This window comes from Polyodon spathula, chromosome 30 (genome assembly GCF_017654505.1).
Source record: "Polyodon spathula isolate WHYD16114869_AA chromosome 30, ASM1765450v1, whole genome shotgun sequence".
NCBI lineage: Eukaryota > Metazoa > Chordata > Actinopteri > Acipenseriformes > Polyodontidae > Polyodon > Polyodon spathula.
Window position 1 is genome coordinate 1130097 of NC_054563.1, and position 12949 is coordinate 1143045.

At 44.1% G+C, this 12949-nt stretch overlaps 1 protein-coding gene across 4 annotated transcripts in view; it reads left to right on the forward strand.

Moving 5' to 3' along the window:
* Positions 1-12949, forward strand: part of wasf3b (WASP family member 3b) — a 28199-nt gene that overhangs the window by 2708 nt on the left and 12542 nt on the right. For 3 of the 4 annotated variants that reach the window (XM_041233231.1, XM_041233234.1, XM_041233230.1), the window contains exons 2-3: positions 5569-5727; positions 12056-12190. In XM_041233231.1, coding sequence (XP_041089165.1) covers positions 5595-5727; positions 12056-12190 — 268 coding nt within the window. In that variant the 5' untranslated portion in view covers positions 5569-5594. Of the gene's footprint in view, positions 1-2073; positions 2094-5568; positions 5728-12055; positions 12191-12949 lie in introns of those variants that run through there. The other variant, XM_041233232.1, reaches the window with a different exon arrangement.

Sequence of the window (12949 nt, forward strand, 5' to 3'; positions counted from 1 at the left end):
TTCTTTGCTACATTTGGCACAATGAACAAGGTCAACACCCTGAGACCTCAAGTCAGTCTTTCCCAAGACGTCTGGGAAAGTTCTTCTTATCGTTTGAGAGCCCATCCTACTACCCTCAAGGTCATGTCTGTAATCTTTAAAAAGTCTAAACTTCCTAAACTCAAAAAGCAAAATCCAGTTTAACAGTCTATTCTGACATACTCATGACATCATCCACAGAGTTCTTCAACAATAACAAGTTGACTGCACTGAGTTTACCTACAAAGATGAAGAAGGGCTTTTGTCCAAAACCTTGTGAAATAAATTAGTTTGCAATCATTTAACCTTGTGTACATAAAAACAAACAAACAAAAAACCGTTTTCAGTACAAATCTATGGTGCACCTAGGCGATATGTGGTAAGGACATCTTTTCAGCGTTTTATGTTTGAAGTCCTTTTTTGACAGCATTCCACGCTAATGGTACAGTAGTGAAGGCTTGTTTAACTGTGATGAGCGGCCTCATGGGAATCCTGCATTGAGTTACTGCAGCTTCTTTCAATGCAGATGATGCTGTAATTTGTAGTATGACTCAACACTGTACTTTTGTAAAAGGAAAATGCCATTTGAAGTAAATACAAAAGTAAACAATGGTTTATATGATCAACTGTTCACACAAATGGCATAAAATAGCTCTGTAGCCTACTTCCTAACATTGTTATAACTTCCTAACCTAGGGGAACCGGTCTGTCAGCTGGTTTGTCTGCATGTGTCTGCATTGTTAACATCCTGACAACTTTTTGCACTTATAACTTTTAAAGTCTGTTTCAAAGCTCTTTTCAAAATGTCTGCTCAAGTGCTTCACTGCAGGAAGAGTGATAAAATAAATAAATAATAAATAACGAAAACTCTGGCTTTTTGGTTGTGCACCACATTATGATTTGTTATTGCTGTGTTACCTGTTTGACAATCCTTACACTATCAGTGCTCTAGACCGGACATTTTGAAAAAAAGCAATATTGAATTAGACTATATAGCAATACATAAATACAGCTTGTGTTCGGATTTTTTCAAAGACAAAATAATTTGGTACTTAAAGGGTAAATGATCAGCCTTCTCGTGTTACAGTAACATTTAACCAGTGGTGCTGGTCCTGGAGGAAGGGATGTGTGGGAGCTGTGACAAGAATGGATCCATTGAGAATCCTGGCTCCTGTCCACCTCATTCTGACTAAGAGACGCACATTGAACTGTACACTGTATGATTCTGCTGAGCGTAATAAAAAAACAAAACTCTGATCTGTCCCCTAGCGCTGGCCACAGCCGTGGGTTGCCACGGGGATGCTGAAGGAATGCAAGGCTTTCCCGGTCCAATAGCTGCTTGTTGATTGTGTGGCTCTGGTTTGCTGCACTCCTGTTTGCCAGCGATTGTGCAGTGCTCCTCTGATGCTGACCAAGCAGAGCTGATTGACAATCCCAGCTCTGCACCCTGCTCTCTGTACTGGGTAGCAGCTGGCCGGCACGGTTACTGTGTGGCTGTCTGAAGTTTGCATGGCAATCCTCCAGTGCTTTTACAGAGTTTGCAGACTGATTCAATTTATTCTACAGGTAGGAAGTCTTTTTAGTTATCTGAAAGATTCCACGACCAGCAGGGTAAAGCTAATCAAAACCAGATCATCTGCTGCCAGCTGATTACCATTCAGGAGCAGGTGTGATTATTAAATAATCACTAAATGTGATGGAGTCTTTGTGTCAGAACTTAACCAAGGCACAGAAGATTCACGGTCACAGGGGTACCTGCAAGAACACTTTCCTTAGCAAGATAGATAGAGGGTGCGGAAGGATCGGTGGCGGGATACGGTTTTCATTGCTCCTAAAGTGAATACAAGTCGTATACCATAAATGATCATACAGTATTCTGTTTGTACAATAAGTATATTTTTAGATTTTTTTTTTTTATATTGAATTAATTAGTGAAGGAATTGTTTTATCTGAAGGCTCTTTACTTTCATTTTCAGCGTGCTTTGGTGCAGATTATATTTGGGACCTGTTTGTGGCCTCTTCGCAATTGTCTTTCTGGCTAGATCCTTGAGCTTGAGCGTTCGAAACTAGTTCTGGTAAGCATGTTCTTCCACTTCTGTGGAATAACGAAAAGTGTATCAGTGTAGGTTCTGTTAAAAAAATAAAAATAAAAAAAAAGGAAAAAAGTACATTTGTAAGATTAGTGCTGTGCAGTAGGTGATCAATTTTAGACTACTGTAGTGGCACTACTGAAATGTTTCCCATGGTCTTGCTGTACAGACGGTACAGCAGATAGAGAGTGGTGTGTCTGCATAGCACCCCCGTTCAGCACTGTGTTTATCCCACTGACCCGAGCCCCACCTCACCCAGGCCAGGGTTTCACAACTACCCACAATCCCCTGTGTTACAGACGTGCCGTTCACACTGTTTTCCCGACAGAGAATAAATATGCTCTTTGATGTTTCAAAAGAAGAAAGAAACAGCTTGTGTTTCAATACACATTTCAAGTTTTATAACTTCAATGGGGATATTTCTTCTTTTAAGAAAAAAAAGTGACAATGCTAATGACACCTTTGAGTTAGTGGCTTAGTGAATTTTACCCAGTGTTTTAACCTCTGTGCATGCTTAGTGGGAAAGAACTGTTAGGAAAGTCTCCTAGCACTGTTTGATGATTTCACCAGAGCTGCAACATGAATCACAGTACCTTCTGTAATACAATATGGAGCATCTCTGCAACAGGGAATACTAAATATTTTGATTTTGAAAAGGAAATACAAAAAAGCCAGAGCTAATGATTTTACAAACAAAAAAAGACCAAACCACTGATCTCCTTTTTGTGTTGTGGATTATGTGACAGGGCTGTGTTCAGGGCTTGTTCTTTGTCAGGCCAATTGGAGGAGCTGGACGAAAACAGAACAACGAAGGTATTCCACTGCAAAGCTTGGCCATGTGTTTTTTCCCTGGCTTTAAATTAAAGTGGCTAGTTGAGTGAAATATACCTTGATGTTCACCCACAAAAGTCACATGACTCACCTGTCCCACACACCTGTCTGCTTCAGTTAGCAGTGCTCTTAACGCAAGGAAAAGAGCATTGGGAGCTTCTATTACAAACTGCTTCTTTATGATGGATGAAAATGCTGACGAAGACGACATCAACAGCGGAATCCTCTGGACTAAAACTGAAAGTAAAGCATTCTGCCAAGATGGAGAAAGACACTAGAAATGAGATGAAGGCATTGCCTGTAATATGTGGTACTAGAAGTTTAGTATACAAATTAAATGCAAATTTGAATCATTCTTGCTTAAGAAAATCAGTATATTAGTGGCGTTCCGGTCCCTTCGGATGAAGCGCTACACCACAGCTACTGATAGGGGCTATTGACCGATGCAGACACGGAGATTCGAATGAGATTCCACATTGCTGAGTCTGTTAGAAAGTCTGTCTGGAGACCCTCCCCTGAGCGGTGCTGTGTCCCTCTCTTACGCACTTGTGTGCAGCAGCGTTGGGTTGGAATTGCAGGGATTTAAAGCAGGTTGTGAGAAGTATTAATGTGATTTAAACAGGGGCGTTACAAGGTGATCAGGGACCTGGTACTGTAACCCAGTATTGCATCAGGGTCATATCCTCCACAGTCTGTAACCCAGTATTGCATCAGGGTCATATCCTCCCCAGTCTGTAACCCTGCACAACAGAAATACAAGTAGGCCAAAGCGTGTTATTGGAAATGCAATCTCATAAATCCATATCCTAATTGTGTAAAGAGTGCTTGTATCCCATCCTGTTAGCAGTGGGGTCCTGTGACCTGAAACCACAGACTGTACAATAAAACAATAATGCTGTGCTTGAAAGCGTCGGGGGGAAAAACAGCGTTGATTTTAGAGGTGCTTGTCATTCATCCTCCTCCTCCTTTCTGTTTCTTCTGTTTCAGAAGAGCTTCTTTCACTCGGAGTGCACATCAGCACAGAGTTGCTTCTTCCCAGAGTTGCAGTCTACAGTTGGACTTGCTAGCTTCTCTGTTGTAGCAATGCTTTATTATAAATAGTCCTTTATACATAGCTAGGCTGATCCATGCTTGCAGTGGGATAAGATACTGGGTTAGATTTTCCCTTTGTTCACAATTGAAGATTTGGATTTTGGTGGCTTTAACTTAGCTTGCAAAATCCGAGGCACACTGACCTGGCCCCTTTCGTTACCAGGTTTCACAGAACGGACCCTGGCACACCTGCATTCTAGGAAGGAGCAGGACAATGAAATTGCAGGTGGAATGTTGCCTGTGACATTGTAATTCCACACGGTTCAAAATAACTCTGAAGCAGATTCCATGAGCATGACCCCAGTTCATGGTATTTTATGGGCTGACTCTGGAGGGGAACATTTCAAGTTGGCCTCCTGAGCAGGAAGGCACCCCTCTCCTCCTCCTCCTCCTCCTCATGTGCTGGGTGTGTGTGTGTGTGTGTGTGTGTGTTTGTCTATCACTGGAAGGGAGGGCTGTTGCAGTGCGGTCATGCCCCCTGTTTACAGCAATGCCACTCAGTGCAATAAGGATAGGATTAGCAGGTCAGCATCTTCTTTTGTTAATACCATAATCTACTGGCTGTTGGGTTTGGAAAGACAGCCCCCCCCCCCCCACACACACACACACACACTCAAATGCACGCACTCACGCACACACACACACACTGAATGATGCATATGCACACAGACACACACACACACACACTGAATGACGCATGTGCACGCACGCACACACACACACACACACACTGAATGACGCATGTGCACGCACACACACACACACACACACACACACACACACACACACACTGAATGACGCATGTGCACACACACACACACACACTGAATGACGCATGTGCACGCACGCACACACACACTGAATGACGCATGTGCACGCACACACACACACACTGAATGACGCATGTGCACGCACGCACACACACACACACTGAATGACGCATGTGCACGCACACACACACACACTGAATGACGCATGTGCACGCACACACACACACACTGAATGACGCATGTGCACACACACACACACACACTGAATGACGCATGTGCACGCACGCACACATGGAAGCACACTGACACACCCACACACTCACACTGACACACACTGGTTTGTTTTCTCTTGTTTATGTGCTTCTAATTCAGTCAGATTATTAGGTAAAGCAATGCTGTGTCGGTGTGGTGTGGAGATAAATCAACAAGCTAGCGCTTGTGAACAGGATTAGAGGTCCTGCCCCCAGTCCTGTACCTCGTCTCCATGAGCATGGATTGACCGCCGGTCCGAGCTGATCCTGGTTCTCCCTCATTCCTCCTGAACCCTCATTGATAGTCTGCTTGAGTTCAGTGAAAAGACAGAATGGATTCTGGTACATTTTAACTGTCTCGGGTATCTTTCACAGCAGGACTACACTTACCAGAATGCACTGGGGTGTGAGTTGAAAAGCCCAAACTGACTGTCCTAGTGTAAAATGGAGTCATAGTGGTAAGTCTGAATCAGGATTGCCCTGTCCATTAACCCATCTGCCTTTCTGTGCCTGCAGGGGGTGTGATGCTTTAAGAAGAAACCATGCCACTTGTTAAGAGGAACATCGAACCCAGGCACCTGTGCCGCGGCGCCCTGCCGGAGGGCATCACCAGCGAGCTTGAGTGCGTCACCAACAACACGCTGTCTGCCATCATCCGACAGCTCAGCATCCTGAGTAAGTGAGCGTGCTTTCCACAGATTGCACCTGATCTCCACGATTCCACTATTACCTTCATGTGCTTATTGCACCCCCCCGCCCCCTCTGGGAATGTCCCTGCTGAAGTCCATCTGTACGTCACAGGAATTGCTTGTCCAGTTGCAGTGAGGCTAAGGACATATCTCGTGTCTTTACCCCCATCGGCTACACAAGGAATCGAGCACTCGCTGTTCAAACGGTGTCTTGTCTTCTTAAAATGCATTTGAGAGCGACTCAAGTATCGCGAGGAGGAAACTGACCAGATCCAACCTGTTAGTACATTTTCAACCCTGTTTCGTGCACCTCATTGCAACAATAATACAGTTAGCATCCTTTTTTTGTTTTGTTTTGTCTGACACGTATATCCCTTGTGCTTTAAAGGGTTAAAACTACTGATTGAGGGTGTTGGAATATGAGGGGTTAATGGACTTTGTCTTTCTGTCTGTCTCACGCTTTACAGATTTTTTTGTCGCATTTTTATATATGTCTAGCGAACCACATATCTAGTGAATTAGTAAATTATTATTATTATTATTATTAATATATGTAGTTGTGATGTAACTTGCTAAGGATATTATTTAGCTCAAGTTATGGAGTGTATCAGTGTCTGGGGTATATGGAGTTTGTCTTTCTATCTGTGTCCTGCTCTCCAGTTCTACTCACATCTAGAGAACACTGTATTCAAGTGTGATGAAACACTCATCAGCAATATAATATAGCGCCTTTCATAGTGGACCACCATCACAAAGCGCTTCACAAGATATGAGACTAGGGTGTGTGAACTATGCATTACATCCTAGTCTCATTGTGTGACTTACTCAGGGTCACACAGGGAGTTAGTGGCTGAGCTGGAATTTGAACCGGGTACCTCCTGGTTATAAACCTGTTTCTTTAACCACTGGACCACACAGCCTTTGCATCACACACACACACACTGACACACACTGACACACACTGACACTCGCACACATACACAAACACACACGCACACACACACACACACACACACACACACACACACACACACACACACACACACACACACACACACACACACACACACACACACACACTGACACACAACGCACACACACACACACACACACACACACACACACACACACACACACACACACACACACACACACACACACACACACACACACACACACACACACACACACACACACTGCAGCAATGTTTGGTTCAGGAATCCAGGGCTCTGTGTTGAAATGTCAGATTGAAATATCTAACTTTGTGATGGAAATTCTTTCCTGTGGGATGAAAACAGGAGTCTGCGTTTCCCTTCCTGGCTGCTTTTCACAAGGTTCTTGTTCAGCGTAAACAGGCCTCAGACAGATGCTTCAAGAACAGCTTTCCCTGCCTGCTGCTTGTGGGTCGTGCCATGCACAATCCAACAAGCTGTGCCTCTCATCTCTCCCATTCGCTGCAGTTGTGCTCTTGAGTTTGCTTCCTGGGGTCATTTGTGAATACAGTACGGGGTCGATAACCGGGTCATAGCAGAGGAAGGGCAGTAGGGTCGCACACGCTCAGTAGACATGCGTTCTCTGTTTTAATTCAGAAGACAATTCAGGAGCTATATTAATTCAGTCTGCAGAAACGCGTTTTACTTATTTAGGGCTGTGGTACTGTAGTACAAGACTGGGAGAATGTATACTGCTGATCACAAATGGAAACAAGTGTTCTTAACAGTCTTTTCACAAACCGAAAAGATTATTATCATTTTAGTGCTAAACTGGATTTATAGTGTTTTTCTCTATGCATAAAAAAATGTATTGGAAAACCCCATTACTTCTGTAGTGCATATAAAATCAAACCACAGTAACTGAAAATCTGGGAAAAATTGTCACTGGGCAAATTAGTAATTGTCTAATTTAATTGATTACTTTTATTTCCAAATACAAAAATGAATTCTGAGAGTGAAGTGTTGGGGGGGAGTGGAGGAATGGTGATGACTCCAGTGACCTCAGAACCTTCATTCCATAGTATCCCAGGAGACCGGAACAGCAGATTCTCCATGACGACCAGATCCCAGATTAGAATGCAAGAATCAATGAACAAAATTAATTCCTGCCATTTCAATCTAAGTCTAGTTAACCTGTATAATATAAACAGCTAGCATTGTGAAGGTGTATTTTGTCTACACTACACTGTAAGGTGTGTCTAGTCACCTAGTGTAAGATTGTCTGCCCGATAGGTGAAGATCATTGTGTTCCTAACCCTGTCTGGAATATGCACCTATTGATTTTGAATGTTTTGAAACTCAGACAGAACAAGAGCATTCGATAATTAGGCAGTGCTGTTTGGCAAAATTGACCAAAATACTGTATAATGAGAATTCAAAAGTGCTTTTATATATGTATGTGTAGTTGTTCCTGTTATTGATGCATCTTTCATATAATCTACAATTTTTGGATTGAGAAATAATTTAATAAAAGAAAACTATATGAACATAATCTTTTATATAACATCATGTAATCAAAGAAACTACAAAATGATATCGCAAAACTCTACCGGAAGCCATAATAGTAGCACAGCGTTTCATGTTAGATTTTGAAATGTCACAATTTTCAGTTTTTGTCAGTTTTTCGTTAAGTATATGGAAAAATACAAAGTGGTGTGTAATTCAATATATTAACATCACATTATTCAGCAGCTTTCATTCCACCTTACGAAGCAAAATGAGTTCATTCTATAGGGTGACGCAAAACTTTTGTCCGGAGCTGTATGTAATATTATGTACCAGATTATGCTGATTTTACTCTGTATGATATAGAAAACCCTGTGTAGGATGCTGTATAAGATACAAGCAGATATCCATTCCAGTGGAGATGAGAGCTGTGAATGAGGGAGGTGAGCAAGGCAGATATAAGCTTGTATCACACAACACCTTCACACGTATATACATATATATATATATATATATATATATATATATATAGGAAGACAGAACTCAGAGCCTGCAGTCCATTGATGAAGTGTCCAGGTGGCGCCTCTCTGTTGATTTCCCTGCTGGCAGGGGGGATTCCAGCATTGGATCAGTCATTATACCCGGGAGCAGGGAGCAGATGTCTGAGTGTTTAATTGCTCTTCCGATTCCCTGGTATGCTGTAGAAACGCTGTCTGTTGACCCCTCTCCACCCCGGCTCGTTTCCCCTGGTGTGACGGACCGTGTGGTTTTGTACACCGCTCTCCCGTTTCGGTAATAGTCTTAACGCCTTCTCCCTAAGCCTAGGCTGATCATGCAGATTCAGTCAGGGTCACTGACCGGCGTGCGTGCTTACTCGGCGATCTCCATGATAATCATGCAGCGTCTGGAAGGAAGGTTTTGCCATGGCAGCAGCATCCCCCTTGAAATATTGTCACCACTGACACCCCGTCCCGTCGTGGGAGATTAGGAGCTATGGAAGATTAGATGAGATAATGAAGTATTCATGATGCACATGGTCTGTGTCATCTGGGGCTTGACTGAAGTCTAAAATCTTAAAAGGAGTTTGTTTAAGCGTAGCACAGAAACCAGGACCAGAGGACACAGCTGGAAATTAAACAGAAAGAAACTTAGTTCAGTGGCGATCTCATGGAGTGGGTTAGCTAGCCCTGTTGTTAATGTTGAGTCACTGGATTAAGACCTGACTTGACAAAGTGTTGGGATCAGTCAGCTAATAGGAACCGCACGAGCACCGGTGTGCCGAATGGCCTCCTCTCATTCGTTAATTGTCTTGTATTTCTCATGTCGATGAAATGATGATAGTCATTTACATGGTGAGCTCTTCCACCTTTTCCTTCTTTTGGGGAAGGTAGAGAGGATAGGCTTCTATAAACTAACATGACCCTATATAAGAGTATGCAGGTGTCTTCTTGCAAGGATGTTAATTCTGTTATCTGTGCCTTCATCAGCCTTCAGCCTTAGCCATCGCTACTGAGAACACCAAACCCAGCTGAGAGTTACCCATTGCAAGCACAGAGCTGCCTTGAGAGGGTGAAGATTCTCTTGTGGTTGTCGAAGGGGAGATCAATCATATTGATTACCCTCAGTTGGGAGGGGGGGAGGGGGCACTGTGCATGATCTTTTGCTTTAGAGGCAGCTGATTTGTGTAGATCTTTAATCAGTTCACTCTGCTGTTGCCTTGACACTAAGAGGTCTGAGCCCATCTTCCACCCTTCAGCAATAACACCCTCTGTTACTTAAAAACCATGTGGAGTCTTTTTTATTGTTTATGGGATTGTAGCCTTTTAGGCTAATACTGTGCAGACCTTATCTGGTAAGTCATTCCAATCCGTGCTGCAGGCTGCTGTCTGCTACCAGAATAGCCCTTGTTCTTTAACAGTGTGGATTAACACAGATCACCATCAAATAGGAAAGGAGCCACACAGGTAAATAAACCAAACCCAGCACTGACACAGCTACCAAGCCCAGCACTGACACAGTTACCAGCACCCAGCACTGACACAGTTACCAGCACCCAGCACTGACACAGTTACCAGCACCCAGCACTGACACAGTTACCAGCACCCAGCACTGACACAGTTACCAGCACCCAGCACTGACACAGTTACCAGCACCCAGCACTGACACAGTTACCAGCACCCAGCACTGACACAGTTACCAGCACCCAGCACTGACACAGTTACCAGCACCCAGCACTGACACAGTTACCAGCACCCAGCACTGACACAGTTACCAGCACCCAGACACAGACCACACCCAGCACCCAGACAACAGTTACCAGCACCCAGCACTGACACAGTTACCAGCACCCAGCACTGACACAGTTACCAGCACCCAGCACAGACACAGTTACCAGCACCCAGCGCTGACAACAGTTACCAGCACCCAGCGCTGACAACAGTTACCAGCACCCAGCGCTGACAACAGTTACCAGCACCCAGCGCTGACAACAGTTACCAGCACCCAGCGCTGACAACAGTTACCAGCACCCAGCGCTGACAACAGTTACCAGCACCCAGCGCTGACAACAGTTACCAGCACCCAGCGCTGACAACAGTTACCAGCACCCAGCGCTGACAACAGTTACCAGCACCCAGCGCTGACAACAGTTACCAGCACCCAGCGCTGACAACAGTTACCAGCACCCAGCGCTGACAACAGTTACCAGCACCCAGCGCTGACAACAGTTACCAGCACCCAGCGCTGACAACAGTTACCAGCACCCAGCGCTGACAACAGTTACCAGCACCCAGCACTGACAACAGTTACCAGCACCCAGCACCCACTGACAACAGTTACCAGCACCCAGCACTGACAACAGTTACCAGCACCCAGACAACAGTTACCAGCACCCAGCGCTGACAACAGTTACCAGCACCCAGCACTGACACAGTTACCAGCACCCAGGACTCTTACATCTCAGACACTCTGCATGTAATTAAATCAGACAAGCTTGGATTACTATATTAATGCTTGTGACAGGGTAGCCGTCTGGTTGTGTGTTCGCTGCTTGCTGACAGGCAGGAATGGAGACTCAGGTTGTAGTTGATCAGGTACTTCATTTAATTATTTACAATACATGTACACAAGTTTTACACAACACTGTTTACAGCATTTACACACAGAACCCACTCTCCATGTGCAGGGCTCCTGTCTGCCACAATGATATGATAATGACTGAATACCGGGGGTGGTGGTACAGGGAGAAATGAATGCATGTAAAACCTGTGCTGTTTTGAGGTGCCAAGGGCTAGCAGGGAATTTATGTCTCTGGCAAGGTGGGGGGGGAACAGTCTAGCAGGGATGTGCAGAATACTCATTATTAACACTAGTTGTTGTGTTTTTAAGTAGTATTTATCAGCAGGTATTTGATTAAATGTGTTTGATTTCAAAACAAAAAAGACACCCTCCCCTCAGCTTTACAATTGAGTGCCAATCAAAGGACAGAATTGATTGGACCACAATATTACTTTGGTAAGGTATTACAGTTTGAGGTGGTAAAATAAAAATACATTGAGGGGCTACACTATGTGCAGTATCGCTTTAGTATAAAAAAAAGAGGATAATAATTTTGTAACAAAACGAGAAATATATATCTGAAATCAGAGTGACAGCCTTCAGGTGTCAGTGGAGTGATTGGGATGTGGGACCCACTTAAAGAAAGCAGGTTTGAAAGGAGCTATAACTGCAGTGTACAATAAAAGTGTGTGTGTATAATGTATTTTAAAGTTTTTTATATGTTATATAAAAGCTGAAGCAGAACAACACATTCTAAACCACTCTATCAGGAATCCTTAACCATCTTTAGCTGCAATATATCGATCTCTTTTCTCCCAGGCAAGCATGCCGAAGATATATTCGGGGAGCTGTTCAATGAGGCCAATACCTTCTACCTGCGAGCCAGCTCTCTCCAGGACCGCGTGGACCGGCTGGCTGTGAAAGTGACCCAGCTGGACTCCACCGTGGAGGAAGGTGAGTCACATTGAGGAGGCATCCATTCAGGACCTGAGATTATCAACTGCTGTGTGTCAGTCATTGTCCCTGTGATGTGACTGCAGGGCACGGCTCCGCCAGTCATTACTGGCAGACGGGGTTGACAGAGCAATAGGAGGGGGGCCGGACTACACAGCCCACCACATTCTGAATGGGCATCTCGGATCTGGATAGGACAAAAAGGGGGTGGAATTCATTCAAGATTGATCTAAAATAAATGAAATGTTATTGTATGTGCTGATAAAATCGGGAACCATCATATGTATCATCAAGCAGGGTCCAGATAACGGGTAATGCCGAGGAACAGACTGGCCTTTCATTTTCAATGGCCAATCAAGACAAGTGAGCACTTTGTTTAATAGCCTTGTATGAAATACATACACAGGCTTTCCATATGGGAAATTCCTCTTCACTCCTAGCATGAGGAAGAGACATTAGTTGTATCCAAAGCTAGTGCATATATTTAATACGTATTTTAACTGATCCAATTATATAAAATAGTTCTTACATCTAGTGTGTGGATCAGCACGGCTATTCACACATCACAGAAAGAATATTCGGTTTAGGGAAGCGAGGGCTCCTTGAAGTTCAGTCAGCCCCCTCTGGGGACGGCCGCTGCAGACTACACAGCTGAGTGAACGATCGCATTGTACTGAACACAGCTTAATAAACATGTGAGCCATGCTGTGAGACTGTTTAAACAGGGAGGTCTGTAAGCATGCAGACACCGTTACTCGC